At 54.3% G+C, this 19380-nt stretch overlaps 4 protein-coding genes across 4 annotated transcripts; 1 reads left to right on the top strand and 3 right to left on the bottom strand.

The window, feature by feature from the left end:
• Nucleotides 1-133: 133 nt before the first annotated feature.
• On the bottom strand, nucleotides 134-5159 carry BDP81DRAFT_316678 (SNF2 super family protein; the record flags this gene model as incomplete). The annotated part of the gene is made up of 5 exons (XM_060584189.1): nucleotides 134-296; nucleotides 352-4459; nucleotides 4521-4608; nucleotides 4664-4690; nucleotides 4746-5159. The coding sequence occupies 5 exons, from the start codon at nucleotides 5157-5159 to the stop codon at nucleotides 134-136; spliced, it is 4800 nt and encodes a 1599-aa protein (XP_060446862.1).
• A 5477-nt stretch (nucleotides 5160-10636) lies between these two features.
• Nucleotides 10637-13861, bottom strand: BDP81DRAFT_424565 (uncharacterized protein). Its single transcript, XM_060590144.1, has 6 exons — nucleotides 13575-13861; nucleotides 13377-13525; nucleotides 12284-13328; nucleotides 12116-12232; nucleotides 11291-12055; nucleotides 10637-11234 (listed from the first exon to the last, which is right to left on the bottom strand). The coding sequence occupies exons 1-6, from the start codon at nucleotides 13713-13715 to the stop codon at nucleotides 11025-11027; spliced, it is 2427 nt and encodes an 808-aa protein (XP_060446861.1). The 5' UTR covers nucleotides 13716-13861; the 3' UTR covers nucleotides 10637-11024.
• A 472-nt stretch (nucleotides 13862-14333) lies between these two features.
• Nucleotides 14334-16325, top strand: BDP81DRAFT_316164 (TRAPP trafficking subunit Trs65-domain-containing protein; the record flags this gene model as incomplete). The annotated part of the gene is made up of 2 exons (XM_060584153.1): nucleotides 14334-14511; nucleotides 14563-16325. 2 exons carry the CDS (start codon nucleotides 14334-14336, stop codon nucleotides 16323-16325), a joined length of 1941 nt encoding a protein of 646 aa, XP_060446860.1.
• A 255-nt stretch (nucleotides 16326-16580) lies between these two features.
• BDP81DRAFT_316556 (DNA replication regulator SLD3-domain-containing protein) lies at nucleotides 16581-19380 on the bottom strand (the record flags this gene model as incomplete). The annotated part of the gene is made up of 5 exons (XM_060584183.1): nucleotides 16581-17134; nucleotides 17191-17714; nucleotides 17762-18483; nucleotides 18539-19282; nucleotides 19345-19380. 5 exons carry the CDS (start codon nucleotides 19378-19380, stop codon nucleotides 16581-16583), a joined length of 2580 nt encoding a protein of 859 aa, XP_060446859.1.

The raw sequence follows: 19380 nt of genomic DNA, 5'->3' as shown, positions 1-19380 counted from the left end.
AACCACAATGAAACATGCCTTGCCCACCTAGTACCGAAAACGCCATGCCGATGCTGAAATTAAACACGAATCGTGACTGGATATGCGCAAATAGAAAACCGTCTCCCAATCCGTGCTTTTATGAATGCGAATCCTAAGAAGCCGCTGCAGTGCCATTCGCCGCCGCGGCCGCCGGTTTGTCTCCGTTGTGCTTCTTCACTTCTCTGTCCCGCAGGACTCTATACATGGCGCTCAGCCGATCGCCCGTTACTTCGTTGCTGGTGCTGTCAACTGGCCACAGGTTCGCCAAGAATTCCCTGCATGTATGTTAGATCTGTATGAGACGTAAAGTAGCTGGCGGGACAAACTTACCAGAAGCGATTCTTGAGCGCATTGTCTCGCTCCTGGACGAATTCGCGATCCAAGAAGTTGCCAATGACAACCAACTCCTCTCCAAATATCTTAGCGCGTTCCTTGCTAGACTTGATCCTCTCTTTTGTCGTGACAAGAATCGCCTCAAAGTTTGCTCGAACCGGTTTGAGCAAGTACCACAGCATGGCATCCGCGTCTTTCTCGCGTTCCTCTTTGTTATCGCCCATCTTGCGGAGTTGATCGAGTCGGTGAAGGGCTTGGTTGCGACGCTCGTTGTCTGGCTGATTTGCTCGCGGTGTGTTGCTCGACCTGCGTCGGTCATCGCCATGTCGATGGTCCTCGGCGCGACGATGTTTGCTACTGCGCTCAGCCTCATCGCGATGCCTTGGTCTGTCAGCTCGAGGAGACTGTTGTTCATCGCCATTACTCTTAGTCCGCCGAGCTTCGTCTGTTCTCCGGTGCTTCGGGATACGGCCTTCTTCATGGCCTGAATGCTTCCTCTTGGAGTCAGGTCGCGGCGTGCCCTTCTCATCAGCGTTGCTACGGCTGCGGTGATGATCAGCGTGGCTGCGTTCTCTGTCCCGATGTGAGCCGCTCTTTTTGAGGGCCGACGGCGCAGGAGACGCCGCGCCACTGCCTACGTCGCTGCGACGGTGTCCATTCGCCAATCGCTTGTTATTGCGATGGTGATTTTCGACAGTTCTGTGAGCCAATGGGTCACTGGAATGCTTGGCCGCAAGCACAGAAAGTAGGTATTCTGAACGACGGACGAGATGTACGGCGCCTGGCGAGTTGACCCCTTTCTCGGTCGCCTTGTTCCGTTCTTCCTTCTTCTCGATGCGATGTTCCTCGAGGAAGAATTTGTCCGACATGTCCAGCGTGGCATCGTCCCGGATTTGAGTCCAAGCCCCGAAGCCATACTTGTCGATGCCAACCAGAAGCATGCCATCTTCTCGAGCGCCCCACTCACATGAGTAGTGGGCGGCCTTGGTCGCATCGGCGAGTCGAAATGTCTTGAAGTCATCGTTCTTCCGAATGGTTTGCCTCAACAGGCGAAGCTGTTGCGGACGCTCGACCGCAGTCTCAGCGTTCATCTTCCTGACCTCACCGAAATCAACTAAGACAGCCTTCTTATCCTTCTTTGTGAGAGACTTGCCAAGTTTCCGCTCGTCGTCCATCAGACGTGTGTTGTTATCGTTGAGCGCATCTTCGCATCTCTTGACAAAGTCGTCCAGAATTGACTTGAGGAAATCGCGATCGCGCTCTGCGAGGCGTGCTTCCTGCACAATCTCTTCGCCGCGGTCATCCATGGAGCCGTATCTGAAGAAAGCCTTGAGAAGATTTCGCGTCTCCTTCTCGTTGAGTGGGCGCTTGGGATCAGACAGCAGGGCACGTTGCTCCTCGGCCTCTTGGCGTTGTTGTTCCTCTCTTTGCCGTTTCTTCGCAAGACGATCGGACCTGTCCGTCTCATTTCGATTCTTCATTGTCGCTCTCCGTGGAGCGCTCTCAGCAGCAACCTTCGCCACGTACTCCTCGTTCTTCCGTTGCTCCTCATCAGCCTTAATAACGGCAAGCTCTTCGGTGGGGATAATTTGATCCCAGTCAAGGGCCAAGTCATCCACCTTCACGTCGGTGTATTGCATGAAGTTGTCCCAGTCAATACCACCACTGCTGAGATTCATCTTGTCATCCACCTTCGTCTTCGTGATTTCGGCGTTCTCCAAGATGGAATCGATGTCAAGCTGCTCAAGACGCTCTTGATTGCCGCTTTGTTCGAACATCTTCTGCGAGCGCATCTTGAGAATGAGCTGGATGTCTTCGGCGGAGTTGGGCCCTTCGATCTTTAGACCCTTCTTATTCATTTCGTCACGGAAAGCCTTGCCATCGTCGGTTACGCCGGCTTGGATAGTCAGGTACTCAAGCAAGAGCTTATTGCGAGCGCGCTCGAGCACTTCTTCTTCGACGGTCTCCTTTGACACCAAGCGGTAGATGCTAACGGGCTTCTTCTGACCGATTCGGTGCGCACGTCCCATAGCCTGCAAATCAGCCTGGGGATTCCAGTCGGAGTCGAAGATGACTACAGTGTCGGCCGTCATCAAGTTGATGCCCAAACCACCTGCTCGGGTGGAGAGTAGGAAGCAGAAGTCGTCGCTATCTTCCGCATTGAAGTGATTGATGGCCATGCGTCGGGGCCCGGCGGCGATGGTGCCATCGAGACGTTGAAACTTGTAGCCTCGGAGTGCCATATAATCGCTAAGAATGTCGAGCATCTTGACCATCTGACTGAAGACGAGTACTCTGTGTCCATCCTTTTTCAGCTTTGTCAAGAGCTGGTCGAGAAGCATCATTTTTCCACTGCTGGCGATAAGACCCTTGATCTGGTCTTCTCGACGGGTGCTGCCGGCAAGAACTCTCTCTTCGGCACCCGCAAACATGTACGGGTGGTTGCTGACTTTCTTCAACTCCATCATGATGTTCAACAATGAGTTCTTCTGGCCGGTTGCGCTAGACAACGCGGCATAATTCCTCGTAAGAATGTTCTTGTAGTAATCCAGCTGAACATCAGAGAGCTCAACACGAATAATCTTCTCTGTCTTTGGCGGGAGATCTGACTCGACTGTCTCTTTTGTGCGTCGCAAAATATAAGGGGCGATAGACTTGTGGAGGTCCTGGAGCTTCTCTTGCGTATCATTGCCCGCAAGATCTTCCAGCGCCTCGTCAATCACAACTTTACCAGGGTTGAGGAAGTCCATCAGTGCGGACAGCTCGGCTAGGTTGTTCTGGATAGGGGTGCCGGTAATCAAGATCTTGCAAGGCACGCCGAAGCTCACCAGTCTCGCGTACAATTGAGACTCCTTGTTCTTCAAACGATGTGCCTCGTCCACGAGGAGTGCTTGCCACTTGATCTGCTGAAGAAATTGCCAGTCTTGGAGAATCATCTCATACGAAGTAATGAGGGCGTTGAACTTTGGCTTCTTGGGGTTGCCGTTGATCATGAGCTCGTTGTCACGAATAGTGCTGCGAGAGGCTTCGTTGCCGAGATACACAACGTAATTCATGTCGGGGGACCAGTTGTCGAAGGTATCGCCCCATGCTGGGATGACACTCAGAGGCGCAACAATGAGGAAAGGCCCCTCTTGCTCGCGTTCGTTGCGAAGCCAGCTGAGGAATGACACGCTCTGAACGGTTTTTCCAAGACCCATTTCATCAGCAAGAATGACGTTGTTGGCGCGAGTCCAGTTGAGACACAAAAAGTTCAGCCCTCGAAGTTGAAATGAGCGCAGTTCGCCATTTTGGATGAAGTCGGGTTGCGATTCAAGCTTGATCATTCTTGTTCGAGTATCCGGGTTTGACTCTTTCCGATCAGAGACCCACGAACGAGACGATCGATCCAAGAATTGATCAATCTTGTCTTGAAAGTCCGCACTGATGGCAGACGCAACTTCCCACGTGCACTCGTCGTAGTAGCACCCTTTCCACTTGACAAGGTATTCTGTTTCATCATCACCGTCTCGAACAGCGACAACTCTGTCCACCTTCGTGTAGTCTTCCAGGGCTTCTTCGGCACGTTCACGATCGAGGAAGAACTGCTCCTTGGTTTCCGGCGGGATGTCTTCACCATACCGAATCAGGAGCTCGTGTTCCACGATGGTTCTGAAGTAGTTCTCAACTCTACGATAGCCTCGCATGTTGCGTAGGGCCTCTGCTGTTTCCCAGGTGTCGTGCAAATGAGACTTGCCTTGCCACTTGACGAAGTATTCGAAGTCGGTTCTGGTTGAGCTCCAGCTGAGCTCAAGGCCGTCTTTCAGCTTGTGCCGGAGGACCTTGTCGATGTATGGGGAGTCGTCAACAACATCTGCCGCGTAGTAGTTGGGCGTAAGCATGTCCTCGTCCTCGTCATCGACGTCGCTCTCTTCATAGGCGCCTTGTTGCACTTGCGCCGCCCGTCTGCTTGACCAACGCTTCTCTGCGAGAAGCGCGCTTGGCTGGGCCTCACGCTGACGGCGTGCCTTCTTTTGCAGACTTTTCGCGCGCGCACCACCGTAGTTATCAGAGTCGGAGTCCGAATTCGTGGAAGGTTGTCGTGCGGGTGTACCTCGTTTGGAAGCTATGCGAGGTCAGAATTGATGATTTCGATGACTTCGGAGGCTAGAAGGGTTCATGCTCACATTGTCTCGATGTCTCAACGCGTCTTCTTTTCACCACTCTTCGGTTAGTAGGAACCACATCAGACTCGGATTCATCAGAAGAATCGACCTGTCATTTCCAAACTGTCAGCGAGAGGGTCTAGCAAGCATCGAATCCTACGTACCATTCGGCGCTGCTGTGTCGGACGTGACTGCGAAGCAAAGTCAGCTCACGATGTGGTCAATTAGAGCGGGCGTCAATCATACACTTCTTCTCAACCCGTAGAGTTCCGGATTTGCCTTAATGTAATCATCCTCTTTGGCAGGAGCTTTCCGCTTTATGGGCCGCTGGGAATCATTGGAGTCCGAGTGGACGTCGCCAGCCCCGTCGCTTTGGGCAACAGAAGCCGCGTCCTCGTCCATATCGAAGTCGGCATCGTCAGATGCGTTGTTCTCATCACCGGAGCTCTCGCTTTCGGCGAAGTCGGGTGCGCCATTCATGTAGCCGGACAAGTCGTTAGGATCCGGCGACGGTGACGATGAGGCGAGGCGTGCGGCATTATCCTGCATATCTGAGAGATCACTATCGCTCTGGTGGCCGGCAGCGACTATGGGGGCGGGAGAGCCGCCCTCCGGCGACCCATACCCGTTTGTGGGACCGGGTTCGAGGGGGCTAGACATGGTGATGGTCTAAGTCGAGGCTGCCTGCTATGGATGGGACGACGTTAGCCAAATGTCTGACCGCCTGAGAGTAGAAGTGTAGAAGAGCGTGGTCGGTGAGGTTTGGCGACCGAGATCACCATAGAATCACTAGAGTAACCTGGGAATTGATAGAGATCTCGAGCTCGTCGCATCGCGGGGACGCGGTTGATGGAGACGAGGCTGAAAGTTGATGGCGATGCCATTGTGCCAGTCAGGCGGATTCAGAGTACCGTGACGTGTCACCATGGAATCAGAACCATCCAGCGAGTCCGTTTCCATCAACACGAGGCATCTCAGGGATCGCCCAGGTCATGGCAGATGAGGGTATCAAGATGGGAGCGCGCCGCTACGAGGCTGGGTTGATGGCTCGTGACGGGAAAGTGACTGGCCCTTGAAAGGCTTGTACAAGTCCAGGTGGAGGTAATAACTTACAAGTCATTAACAAATGGCCTCCAGGCAGCTAATACCATTGATCTTGACCAGGGAAGGTATTGTATTGAAGGAGGTTATAGAAAGTGACGTGCCTAGGTAGTCCGTAGGCCTGGCGGGTGATGGGTGGTGGTGGATGGAAAATGTACTGGTGGAGAGGCAGGAAAGAATTGAGGTGGATGCACGGGTGAGGTACAGGTGGTTGTAGCGCTATCCGCACTGAATCACCCCCCAAAAGAGTCGGTCGTTTTTTGCCTGAGGCACGACCAGCCCTCTTGAGGACCTATCTGGTTCGTGCAGGTCAAGGTGAATAGGCGAATGGGAGAAGAGGAAGAATGTGGGGCTCCCAGCCTCAGAGGTCGAACACGCCGTCGCGAGCGGGCTGGCAGTTCCCATGAGTTCACCGAGACTCAGAACCCCGCTGGCACCTTCCACATCTCACCGCTCCCGTCCTTCTTCCCCACTTTGGACGACGCAACTCCGGTAGCATCTAGGGCCGTGACAACGGTATCCGATGATTGTCTTATTATTGCAATTCCGAGTATGAAGGCGTTCGGTATTTCCACCTTTGTCTGTGATGGATGGCAATTGATATTATCTTAGTACTCGTACCTTACTCTCGAGGAAGGTAACAGGTCCTACCTTACGCTGGGCTTGATCCACGAATGTTTGTGACCTTGTGGTCTGAAGTCAACCATTTCGACTCATAAACTAAACTGTACCTTCTTTTGCACTGAAGACGAGTAAATCACATGTTGTGCAAGATTATTTCGCACCGCTTGTCGTTATGTACCTTAGTTTTCGGTCTACCTAGTAAGGCTCTAGTCGCTCTCTCGTCCGTTGTACAACCTGTCTCAAATATTCCCACTATCTGCCGTTCATCGGGACTTGATTCCAGATGATATATCGCTGAAGTAACTTTGTGTGGTACCTTAGCTGAGCTTGCCGTATATATCCAGCGACATAGGCTGTGTTTATTTGCCCATGTATTTCATTACCCAGGTACATCTGTCACCACATTCTCAAGACAGAGTCACGTGAGAGTCTAGCAACCGTACTGTCAAGGTGCGGACAGCATAGGCAGATCAGCAGAGGCTGTTTGTATTTTAAGCATTAAAACTAGGGGGTTGATCATTCTTTACGATATTTTCATGCCTCTAATGCGTCCCTGGAGCTTGCCGTTGTTTGGTTTCTGGACAGAAGTTTTGGGACTAGCCGCCTGGAAACGACTGCTTGACACCCAACGCATTCATCCAGAAGGGTGTCTAATGAGGGAAATAGCCTCTGGTGGAAAATATGGCAAATGACTTACCATAGCAAGGGACAGCGTGGACCTTACTCAAGTCTGTGTCTATCCCAAAGGGGATTTTGTTGGATGATAAAGAAACCACCATAAGGTATTAGTAGGTAGGTAGGTATGAAATGCATCAACCCTCTGGCAAGTAGCGAAGCGGAGACAAACGGCCTCGGTGCGATCCGTCAACCAACCTTCGGAATGGAAAATAAACATGGGGTCAGCCTTCTTGCAAAGTTGTGCACAGGTGTACCTATGTTTCCAGCCAATGTTGTCACCAGCACATTCATCTGCAGGGGATGTTCCAGGCCTTGTGTTTGGCCTCACAAAGACCGTGATGTCAGGTGCTCTGGAAGTAGCTACCAGGTACTGTTTAGCCTGGTGCGTGGACACAAAGTGACACACAAAACACCTGGTAACCCTCACTGGCGGGGTAGTTAGGAGGCGGTAGGGTAGGGGAAATGCCCCGCCAAAACTTGGCCAATTCACACACTCACAACCAGTGACGGCGCACACAAATTAGCTGACCGCTGTATTTCGCTGCCATAGCCGTGCGTTTCTTCCTCGTCTCTGCCACCTTTGCAACAAACACCAAATTCTTTTTTCCTTCCTCACCCAAGAAGGCCAGGTCGTGACGCCTCGACAATACTCGCCGTTTCTCCGGTCCTGTTGCTTTCCAGGTTCTCTTCCTCTATCCGATACCATCCGCAGACTCTGAATCACTCCAACCGCCTGCAGATCTAATTCTTTTTTTTTTTTTTTTTTTTTGATTTTTCGAACCTGCGCAAAAAGTCTTGCCCCACCATCCCATCGCCAACCCCGCCTCGATCTGTCGGGCACCACCATCACCATGTCTGACAGACTCACCCGTGTCGCTATTGTCAACAGCGACAAGTGCAAGCCCAAGAAGTGTCGCCAAGAGTGCAAGAAGGCCTGTCCCGTTGTCCGCTCTGGAAAGCTCTGCATCGAAGTCACCCCCGAGTCCCGCATCGCCTTCCTCTCCGAGTCACTATGCATCGGTTGTGGTATCTGCCCCAAGAAGTGCCCCTTCAGCGCCATTACCATCATCAACTTGCCCACGAACCTTGAGAGCCAGGTCACCCACCGCTACTCTGCCAACAGCTTCAAGCTTCACCGTCTTCCTATGCCCCGTCCTGGCAATGTTTTGGGTCTTGTTGGAACGAACGGTATCGGAAAGAGTACCGCTCTGAAGATTCTCAGTGGAAAGCTCAAGCCTAACTTGGGTCGCTACGACAACCCCCCCGACTGGGAGGACGTCATCAAGCACTTCCGTGGCTCTGAGCTGCAAAGTAAGCCATCCCTAGTATGGGACAACATGTTCTTCGGATACTAACTCATTACTCTCAAGACTACTTCACCAAGCTTCTTGAGGATGACCTCAAGGCCGTCGTCAAGCCTCAGTATGTCGACCAGATCCCTCGCGCCGTCAAGGGCCCCCAGAAGAGTGTCAAGGCCTTGATCGATGCTGTGAGCAGCTTGGGAAACAAGAAGGAGGTTTGCGATACTTTGGAGCTCAACCACATCATGGATCGTGAGATCAACCACCTGTCTGGTGGAGAGCTGCAACGTTTCGCTATTGGTACCGTCTGTGTCCGCAAGGCCGATGTCTACATGTTCGACGAGCCGTCTTCCTACCTCGATGTCAAGCAGAGACTGGCTGCCGCCCGTATCATCCGCTCTCTGCTCCGCGACGACGACTACGTCATTGTCGTCGAGCACGATTTGTCTGTCCTGGACTACCTCTCCGACTTCATCTGCGTCCTTTACGGCCGCCCCGCCGTCTACGGTGTTGTCACCCTGCCGCAGTCCGTCCGTGAAGGTATCAACATCTTCCTCGACGGTCACATCCCCACCGAGAACTTGCGTTTCCGCGACGAGTCCCTGACCTTTAAGCTCTCCGAGGGCGCTGATGAGTTCATGAACGACAAGTCTCGTGCCTTCAAGTACCCCAAGATGCAGAAGACCATGGGTGAGTTCAAGCTCAGCATCGAGTCTGGTGACTTCACCGACTCCGAGATCATTGTCATGATGGGAGAGAACGGAACCGGAAAGACCACCTTCTGCCGTCTCCTCGCTGGCGCTCTCAAGCCCGACACCAAGGCTGCCGTCCCCGAGATGAAGATCAGCATGAAGCCCCAGACCATCACCCCCAAGTTCGAGGGTACCGTTCGCCAGCTCTTCTTCAAGAAGATCAGAGCCTCCTTCCTGTCGCCCCAGTTCCAGACCGATGTCGTCAAGCCCCTGAAGCTCGATGATTTCATTGATCAGGAGGTCAAGAACTTGTCCGGTGGTGAACTTCAGCGTGTCGCCATTGTCCTCGCCCTCGGTGTTCCCGCCGATATTTACCTCATCGACGAGCCCTCTGCCTACCTCGACTCCGAGCAGCGTATCATTGCCTCCCGCGTCATCAAGCGCTTCATCATGCACGCCAAGAAGACCGCCTTCATCGTCGAGCACGATTTCATCATGGCCACCTACCTCGCTGACCGCGTCATCGTCTTTGACGGAAAGCCCGGTATCGACGCCCACGCCAACAAGCCCGAGTCTCTCCTGACTGGCTGCAACACTTTCCTGAAGAACCTCGACGTCTCCTTCCGTCGCGACCCCACCAACTACCGCCCTCGTATCAACAAGGGCAACTCCCAGCTCGACCAGGAGCAGAAGGCCAACGGCAACTACGTAAGTTTTACACCTGTATGCCACCTTGACCCCAACAGCGAGACTAACACGGTTTGCAGTTCTTCCTGGACGACGGCGACAAGACGAGTTAAAGAGGGCATCTATAAGGATGTTTTCCCTCGTCACGATGCATTCGACTCAGGCGTTAAGGGCGTTCAAAAGGAGCACAAGCGGCAACCGGGGAGGCGCGCTTCCGGCGGTCAGGATCATGGTTTCGGTTTAGAGGAGGCGAGCGCGTCTGAGGACGACGCCGATGGCGACGGATAACAACGGCGACGGCAGTCTATCCCCCGTTGCCTGGTCCTATGGAGATAAACACATTAGGTGTTTGACTGAGTCCCCTGGGTTTGGATGTGTGAAGGACGCTTTGCAGAGCCACGAAGTTTTTTTTTGTTGTTGGCTGCACATTCAATTGGGACACAGCCGGAACTCCATAGATTGAGGGGCAACGGATGAAGCAGGATGACTGCCGTCAGTCTCTGCCACGCTTTGTGGACAGAGACTTTCGTAGATATGGTTGAGCATGCCAAAAGGCACGTATCTTGAGCACAAACGAGAAGCAATACAAAAACAAAGACTGTTGTTATTAAAGTAAATTCATTTGCGACAGATCGCTCCACATCTGTCAGTGGCTTTGGTTTCGATTCGATGTTGTCCTGTGGCTGTTGCCTTGGCATTGGTCTCGCGGTCCGCTCCAAGGGTTGTGAGCTTCAGTGTTGTGATTGGCTTGGTCGCTTAGGTTCCTTTGTATCGAAGTTTTTTACATCATCCTCGTAACAACGCTACTGCCTGTTGCTAGCTCGGCGTTCTTCTGGTGCCGTATTCTGCGAACCCAATCGGAGGATCGAAACTCTTGTATGCGTGTAGCCCGCCTTGGGACGATATCAAGCCAGTCACATTCACGAAGTTGCCTGCCACGGTTGCGAAGTTTTGCCCAGACAGCTCTAGACGAGCATCACATCCCGTCATCTAATCATCACACACCAGTAAATGTCCCTGTGGAGCAGACAACCCGGAAGACAATAGAGAATCAGGGCGAAAGCGACTTGGCTCTTTTTCTTTTTCTTTTTTTATTGTAACTGCTTCGACGATGACTACTTTGACAAGAATATACGCACCTACGGTGAGGATGAAACGAAGAAAGAAAAACACATACTAGCTAGAAGAATTCCCCTCTGGGAAAGTAACGAACCCAACGACGTATAACTCGATGATCCACAGGCCAATTGGCCGCGAGGGTCAAAACCTGTGGACAGGCGCGTAGGAGGCCGGCCGCGATGCGGAAGGAACGATACCAATGGGTCTGTATGCGCTGCGGTCATCAGGCTCTCAGTGACGGCAGGTGATTCCGGTACGTACTCGAAAGTCACTCTTCGCGGTCCGTCAAGGGTCCCGAGGCTTCGTAGACCAAATGTCGGTCTCTAATCCTCCTCGATCTCACCCTCTTCAGATCCAGAGTGGATCGCCACGTCCTCCTTATCCTTCATCGCAACGTCCTTAACAGGCTCCTTTTCCTTGGTTTCCTTGACTTCCTTGGGGGCAGCCGCTGCCGGCGGCGGAGTCCTGTTCTTGTGATGTGTAGTATCACGTTGGGGGGTGCGCTCACGGGGTGTTTTCTCTCTTCTCACTCTCTGCAGCATTGTCAGCGACCTGGCTCAGTGATCGTGAACTGGCTGATCCGTCGTACCTTTGAGTCCCTGGAATCCCGTCGGTCCTCCTCATCCTCCTCGCGACGGCGTCGGGATCCAGACGGGCGCTCATCCCCATAAGGGAGCTCGTCATAAGATCCTATGCGGCGCCGGTACAGCCTCTCCCGCTCTTCCTCTCTATCCCTTCTCTCGCGATCATAGTGACTGTCATCGTCGCGGCGAGAGCGATGACGGTCGTAATCACGGTCGCGATCGCGCTCCCGGTCTCTGTCCCGTTCGCGTTCCCGCTCGCGACGCGGGGGAGGAGACAAACGGCGTTCACGTTCGGTCGAGAGCAGACTCTCCGCCATGGTTGACTTGCGATGGTTACGCTCACGCTCAGCAATAGCTTTTCGCCTATCCGCCTCGTAGGCGTCTACCTCCGGGCTACGGCTTCGCCTGGTAGCGCGGCCACTGCTGCGATGAGATCGCTCACCTCTGGATCTGGGTCTCTCACGGTACATGTCGCGTTCGCTGGAATCGCGGCCACGTCTGCGGCGGCGATCGCGGTCGGCCTCTTCTTCTTTCTCGCGGAGTCTCCTCACGTATCGGTCGAAGGTAGCGACGCGAGCGTCTTCCGATGTGACAGCCTGGAACGCGGGCGTATCCGCAAGGCGAACCTTGACCTTATCGTACGTGTCATCCAGGGTAATAGGGGGATCCATACGTTTCATGTACGCCCGGAGATCATCAGCCGCCCTTCGCTGTTGGCGTTCAGACTGTCTCTCATCGTCGGATCTCTTCAGAGATCTCTTCTCCTTGGCCTGTTGCGCACACGTTAGCTTTCGCCAAAATTTCAAGTTTGATTTCCATCTTTGACTCACGCGTTCGAAAAGAACCATCAAGATTTCACGTTCAATGTTAGCAGTTCGTCGACTCTTCTTCATAACGGCATGGAATTCTTCGAACGTGGTCTGGGGAGTGATATCAAATCGCTCGTCCTATATATATTAGCACACCAGAACAGCACTACGAGATCAAGGTCAACTTACGTCAATGACATCGTACACATCGTTCCTAGCGCCACGCATGGATTTCTCCTCTTCTTCGACGAGATCCCAGAAAAGTTCCTGGGGAGCTGAGCCACCTTGGCCAAGAATAGCCTTGTAACGGTCGTCGTCCTCGATAAGGGAGTAGATCTGGCGCCACTTCGTGCTGGCATTGATCTTGCCATCTTTCCTGAGCTCAGTGAGGAGGGAGATGAAGCCATCACGAGCCTTACGCTCCTTGCGGAACTTTTTGTTCTTCTGCTCCTGTTTGGAGTCGTTGAAAGCGCGCTCCAAAGCCTTCATATGATTTTGGAACGCAATCAGAATGTCAAATTTGCTCAGGGTCTTGTACTTCTCATCATTTTGGAAGGGCGTCGTGGATGAAATGAGGCTGTGCGCATCGGACCAGCGCGTGTAGGGCTCCAGGTTGAGCTTCGGGAGGAGGTCAATGAGCCCATCCATGGCCGTCTTGCGCATACTGGCCTGGTTCTCCATGTGGTTCTTCTTGAGGTCAACTCTGTACTCCTCAAAGAGTTGACGACGCTCGGCCTCGTTATCGGTGGACCTAAAGATGGTCTCGCCCTCGATCATGGGGCGCGCAGTCTTCCATCGCGTGTAGTGCTTGATCTCCGGATGGCGCTTAAGCATAGTCTCGAAGTCAGTACGCAACTTGGTCAGTCTCTCCTTTGCGCGCTCTTTGTCTTGGACAATCATGTCATGGCAGTACTTCTCGAAAGCTGCTTTTCGATCCTTGGGGTCCTTGATAGCCCTGTACTGAGGGTCCTTTGCGATGGTTCGCAGCGTCTGCTCCCAGTTCCAGTCCGTCTGAACGCCGCTGCGTTTGAGGAGCTTGGTGAAGGCGGCCTCTGCTTCCTCCTGCGTGGCGAATTCGGGCTCGTTACTGGCGGGCACGAAGGCCTTGGCCGTCGCGTCGTTGCCGAATGTCAGCTGGCGCGACTCGTGGAAGGTATCGCGGTGGTCGCGGTAGGAATCGTAACGGTCGTTATTGTACCTGTCGGAAGGCGCTCCTCGATCGTATGGCGCAGCCCTATTCCTGTTAGTTGACGAATGGCACTGGATCGAGATATACACATACGCAGGCGTACTCGGGCCGCTGTTGGCACCCAGAGCTTTCTTGTAGGCCTCGGGCATCTCCCAGGAGCTCGACTTCGTCTCGGTATTATACCAGTACTTGCGACCGCCCTCCGCAGTGTACTCCTTCCATGGCTGATTCGCAAGGGCTCTCTGTGACCAATTAGCAGCTAATCTTACTCGTCCAAGGGAGCTCACGTACTTCGGCCCCAGTCATCATATCCTCGGGCTTGGTCCATTGCGTGACCTTGGTTGCCGCATTGTAGTAGTAGGCTCGGCCGTCTGGCGTGCGATGCTCCTGCCACGCCGGAGGCTGGCCATACGAGCTGCCGGATCCGTTCATGGTGATGGCGCCTATCGATTGGGGATTTTGTAGATACTAAAGTGTACTCGAGGACTTTGCAAGTCGACCGTAAGCAAAGCGGCGATGCGTGGACGCTTTGTATGGCGTGTCAACGTGGAGAATCGAACAGGTCGTCGCGCGGAGGGGAACGCGAAGAGATGCTACGAATATTTGCGACCGACGGAATGAGCAATTTGGCGCTTGGTGCACGGACTGGGGTAGCTCGGTGGTTCCGGTTCCAGTCTAACCTCACGGCAACTTTCAACCTTAAGTAAGCCAGCTGGCAGCCAGGGGAAAGCTCCCACACTGTGTTAGAGACACTCAACCTCTCACTGTCCTACATGCGACCCAACTCATTGGACCTCTCACCAAACCTCTCTCATACCGCAGGTACTTACTCGGACCGAGAACACTTATTTGCGATTCTCTCTTCTCTCATCACGGAGCCAAACCGCAGGTCATTCGAGAGAAACGTCGTGAGCTCGCTCAGCGTTTGGTATAAGTTCCCTTAATTTGGCAAACAGAAGGACACCGTTGTGAAACTGTCCATCCATCCTATCTATATACATGGATGGTTGAGATGAGCTCTCACATTTGATACCACAAACATAGCCCAGCATGGCTATAGACGATCAAATCCGGGAGCCCGCCGCGGTGTCCGAGTTCATTGAAAATGCATTTCTTACATACTTCATCCCCGAAGCAACAAATCTGGACCTTGAGAAAGCGTTTCAAGGCGTTGACGACACTAAAGCGCTCTTTGATTCCATCAAGCGGAGGGATACACTATTCTTCGGTATACCTTCTACTCTTCATATCCATATTTACATAATCTAACATCTACCAGATGAGACGGTTGACGTGCTGCTCGTCCTGAGAGCCCCTCTCATGGACGAAAAGGCGCTACGATCCCACTTCAGTCGCTTGGTCGTCTCAGTAGAGGCCCAAATCGTCAACAGCCACGCCTCGGATCGGGAAAAGCCCTCGACGGACATCATCTTCCAGGGGACCGTCGAGGACACCTCGGACCCGTTCATCGTTGTCGACGAACCCGAAGACGAAGACTCCGCCTCAGACTCCAACAAAAAGGACGAGAACGCCGTCGCCCCTATAGACAGGCGAAAGAAGGAACCACACATCTACGCCGTCTGGAAGCTCCCCGTCTTCCTCGCGCGGCCACGCATCCGCCTGCAAGGCCCCTTTGCAACCTTCACGGCCTCCGCCGGCCTCAGACCGGCTTCCGCGGCAGGCTCCGGTTCAGCCACCCCTCTCTCCCCCAACTTCCGCATGAACGGCGGCGCCGGCTACCTCCAGTCCGGCATGCCCTCGGGCCTGAACCTTCTCGAACCCTTCACCAGTGATCCGGGCCTCGGCGGCGTAGTCCCGCGTCTCTCCGCCCTCCGAGTCTCCCGCGTAGCCCCCGTGACCCAAGCCAAAGACACGTCTCGGCCTCTCCGCTGCCTCTCACAGCTCCGGACGCGCATCTTCCCCGCCGTGCACACCCGTGTCCGCTTCTCCCGCCCAAACACCATGCCCACCTCGGCGGCCCTCATCGCTCTCCTGGAGGTGGACTTCACCCCGTACTTCGACTGCCCCATCGATCTCACCAGCATAGCCCTCTCCGTCGCCGACGGCGGCGTCGTAGACGACCTCAGCTCCCCGGCGGGCCTCACACTGCCCATGACCTGCGTCTCCCACGACCATGTCACGTTCCTCTACCGCCTGTCGCCGCAACAGCTCGACCTCCCCTCCAAGAACCACAATCGCGACCTTGACATCCACATCGAAGCCGTCGTGCAGAAGAACCCAGGCATTTGCTGCCCGCGCCTCAGCATGACATGGACCACCACCCTCGACTTCACCCTCCCCGTCAACCCGGGCTTCAACGCGGCAATGCAACCAATGCAACCCATCCAGCGCTCCCACCGCCCCTCCCAGCTCTCCATCTCCGGTATTGAGGCTGCCCAATCTCTCGTCGCCCCGGCAGTCATGCGCCCGGATTCCCTCCCCGCGCTGGAGGCCGCCACCCGCACCGTCGAGGCGCTCCTCCCGGAACTGGGCATCACCATGACCTTCTGCGGCCCCACGGAGCCCATCTACGCGGGCGAGGAGTTCTCCTGGACAGTCTACGTCGTCAACCGCAGCGTCGAAAAGGTCAACCCCGCCGTGACGCCGCGCAAGCTCGCGCTCGTGGCACTCTCGAAACGTCGGCGCAACGAGGTCCGGCTCATGCGCCCTCCCTCGACGAGCGGGAAAGGCAAGACGGCTGCGGACTCAAAAGAGCTCGCGGATGCGGTGCTGGACGAGAATGTTCTGCACGCTATGCAGCACAACTCAGTGGTCGATGCTACCGAGGTTGTTTGCCTCACTGCCGACACGAGAGTCGGACCGCTTGCGCCCGGGGCGTGTCACGTTGTGGAACTCAAGTTCCTGCCCCTGAAAGAGGGTCTCGTCAACATCGAAGCCGTGAGAGTAATTGATATGAGTTCGCAAGAGCACGTGGACGTCAGGGAACTTCCCATCATGTTCGTAGAAAAGCGACCAGTGGCAGAGGTAGCGGCACCGGCACCGGCAGCGGTAGCAACAGAGGAGCAAAAGACGGACGAGTGAGTGCAACGAGTGTTTGGGTGTTGATAGACAGCCCTGCGCTCTCTAACCTCTGATATATTCCCACCAAAAGACCTTCAAGAACGACGCAGTCCCAGATGCAAACCCCTTGGCTCCAAAGATGCTATGCTATGCCATATTCATCAAGTGTATTCCACGCGTCCCATTCCATGATCCCAAACAGTTCAAACCCTTGGGTATCCATCCGTATGCTTGAAAGTCCATACACGCCATATCAATGCAGCGCACAAAATATCATTAAAAGTCGTCAAAGTCGTCATCCCACCCAAGTCGTGCGTAAATCGACTTTGGTTTTTCCTCTTCTGGTGGTGGGGGCAGCGCAAGTGATGATCTGCGCACCGGAGTAACCGCCACCTCGTCTCCCAACACGTCCACCGTCCGTTGTTTGCATGGCGTCGCCGGCAGGCCAATGTCTGGTGACGGTGACCGCATAGGCTCAGGTCTCGTCCTGATCACGCTTCCTGGTACGCTCAAATGCTGGGTTCTCGCAGGCTTCCTTGCCATCAAGGGCGATGAAGGCGGGATCCCGGCCTCGTGCCCTCCACGCTTGATAGGCGTCGCCTGTATAGCAGATGATGGAGTATTGCCCATAACATCGATGTGGCCCCTCCGCGGTCCTGTAGAGGGGACTCTCGATGCGCTAGAGGGCGGGATACTCGACATCGGAATGAAAAGATTACTTGCGCCCTGTGACTCCGCGCTCAAGGCATCGCGGAAGCGATGTGTGGCAGGCGTGACCTTTACTTGTACCGATTCAAATAGTGGATGTCGGGTTGGCGGTTTCTTGGATTCTGTACGAAGGATTAGCACGCCACCAAAAAAATCGAGAAGCAACGGTGAAGCTTACTCTTAATCGAAGAAAGACCCCCGGAAACCCGCTTCACCGCATCTTCAACGATGGCCTTGCCCGCCAGGTCACGATTAGGTTTCCGAATGGCCGTGATGGCATCCTTCAACTCGGCTTCCACCAGCGCCTTCTTCTGTGCCTTGACGTCTTGGACCTTGACGTCGTCCAAGGCCGTCATGCTTTGACTCCTGGAGAGGAGACCCGTCCGGTCCATGGGCGATTTGCGATCGAGCTCGCTGTTCTCACGCTTGAAGCCAGAAATATTGGCCGAGGTTGCAGATCTCAACAACGCAATGGCGTTACCGGGACCTCTAGAAATACTGCGCCGCGACTGCTCCTTGAAAAGAGCTTTTTCTATGTTGTTCTTCGATGAGGGCTTTGAAGGACGCTTCGCAGCAGCTCCAGGCTTCGTGTTGATTTTACTCGAAGACGGCTTCGCCTTGGGTTTTGGCGGAGCAATGATGACGGGTCCGCCAAGTTTACGGCTGATGGAGTCGCAGATCTCAGGCAACCGAGCGGCGAAGCTGGGATTGTTAGCTGAGGAGAACCTCTGCGATAAGTGCAAACTTACAAAGGCATAATAATGTCAGTACAGAAGTCCTTTAGGGGGTCCGCAGACGCCCTCAGGGCTGGATCTCCGCCGTTCGCCGCAGTAACTTGAGAGCCCTCAAGCAGCCTCAACTCATCAGAAGCAGTGGACTGCCAAATGGTGAGCCGATCGGCATGAACGTCCACCAAGACGGGGAAGTTGTGTTTGCTGCGCTTCTTCGGTTGAGTTTCTGCGGCCTTCTCTCCATCGCCCTCGCCCGAGAGACCAGGCAGCTGGGTTTCCCCCTCGGCCTCAGCTGTACGCAGAGGCTCCAGGGCCAGGATTTCCAAAATCAAAATCATCTGTAACTGCGTCTCGCGGGTTCGCAGGAGGGAAACATGGGACTTGATCTGTGCCGGTGTGACGGTCATATCCTCGTCACTGAATTCCGGCTTGTTCGAGTTCCACCAGGCACGCACATGCTCGTCTTCGCCAGAGTACATGCCATCCTTGCCCATCTTCATTTTCTTGGTCTTCCTTCGCTTCGACTTGCTGCCTTCGTCGGAACTATCAATGTGTGTCTTCATTTTCGAAATTAGATCGGGTATTGCTTCGCGGTACTTTTTGTCGATTTGAACCGTTGTCATGACCAGACTCTTGAGAAACTCTATGAGGTCGTTCATATCCATCGTGCCGTCACAGTCGAGATGGAAAGCGGCACGGGCTCGAGATAGCGGCCCCTTGGCAAAATACGCAAGAGATCCCTATATCTTGATGTCAGCTAAAACTCTTTCCCGCAAGACGGAACAATGAACCAACCATTGACTCGTAAAGTGCCTCGGTATACTGCGTCCTGATGGTATCCATGATGTCGCCAGCAGTCTGCTGGGTAGTAGGCTCGGGAACGGGCTGTGGTGTCGGTTCGACTGCGTCTAGATGTGTTTCAATCCACTCAGTCGGCTCAGGCTTCGGCTCGACCGTCTGAACCAACCCGCTTGGCGTTTGCGGTCGTGAAATGTCATCGTCAGACCTCGTCCGTTTCTCTGCCCTCCCGTCAAATGTCGACACGGATTGCGAGCGGCCCCTCTTTCTCACAATAGACTGCTGCAGCGCCTCGATCGCCAGTCTCTTCTCCTTGTGTCCTCTGTGCAAGGCCGGTGTCATCAATGGCATAGTCTGCCCTTGCTGAGACTCCCTCGCCTCCTCTGCAAGCCGCATGCGCGCTACATGCTTGCCGACCACCGTAGCCTTCTCAGACAAGGCCAGCAAGTCCACCCACGAGCCAAGCTTGCAGACTGTATAGAGGTTCTTTCCAGAAGTAGTAGCGCGTTCGAGCGCATAAACCGACTTGGAGGCTTCGTTGCGCGCAAGGAGCAGGCTCGGCCTCTCGGCGACTCGGTCTTCGAGGTCGAGGATCTTGACTAGGGACTCGTAAAGGCGACTAGAGGGAAGATCGCCATGGGGTGAAAAGAGGTCAAGGCTGGACAGCGGAAGGTCTTCTCGGGGGAGCAGCATAAGCGGCTGCAGCGTGCATGGCTTCGAGACAGTGCTGGTAGGATGCACCTATACAACGGGTCAGCCATTGACGGACACCGCGGTGATGCCTAGACAAGTCGGGAACCTACCTTGAGAACAATGGCAGCCTTGAGCAAGTCCTCCAT

This window comes from Colletotrichum phormii (genome assembly GCF_030913505.1).
Source record: "Colletotrichum phormii strain CBS 102054 chromosome Unknown BDP81scaffold_7, whole genome shotgun sequence".
NCBI lineage: Eukaryota > Fungi > Ascomycota > Sordariomycetes > Glomerellales > Glomerellaceae > Colletotrichum > Colletotrichum phormii.
The sequence above is the reverse complement of the archived record's forward strand: the minus strand, read 5'-3'. Positions and strand labels throughout refer to the sequence as shown.

Coding starts and splice junctions, on each gene's coding strand:
- BDP81DRAFT_424565 (XM_060590144.1), bottom strand. CDS start 13,715: ATGAACGGATCCGGCAGCTCGTATGGCCAGCCTCCGGCGTGGCAGGAG. Junction 13,526..13,574: donor ATATGATGACTGGGGCCGAA/GTACGTGAGCTC, acceptor AATTGGTCACAG/AGAGCCCTTGCGAATCAGCC. Junction 12,056..12,115: donor TGATGGTTCTTTTCGAACGC/GTGAGTCAAAGA, acceptor TGTGCGCAACAG/GCCAAGGAGAAGAGATCTCT.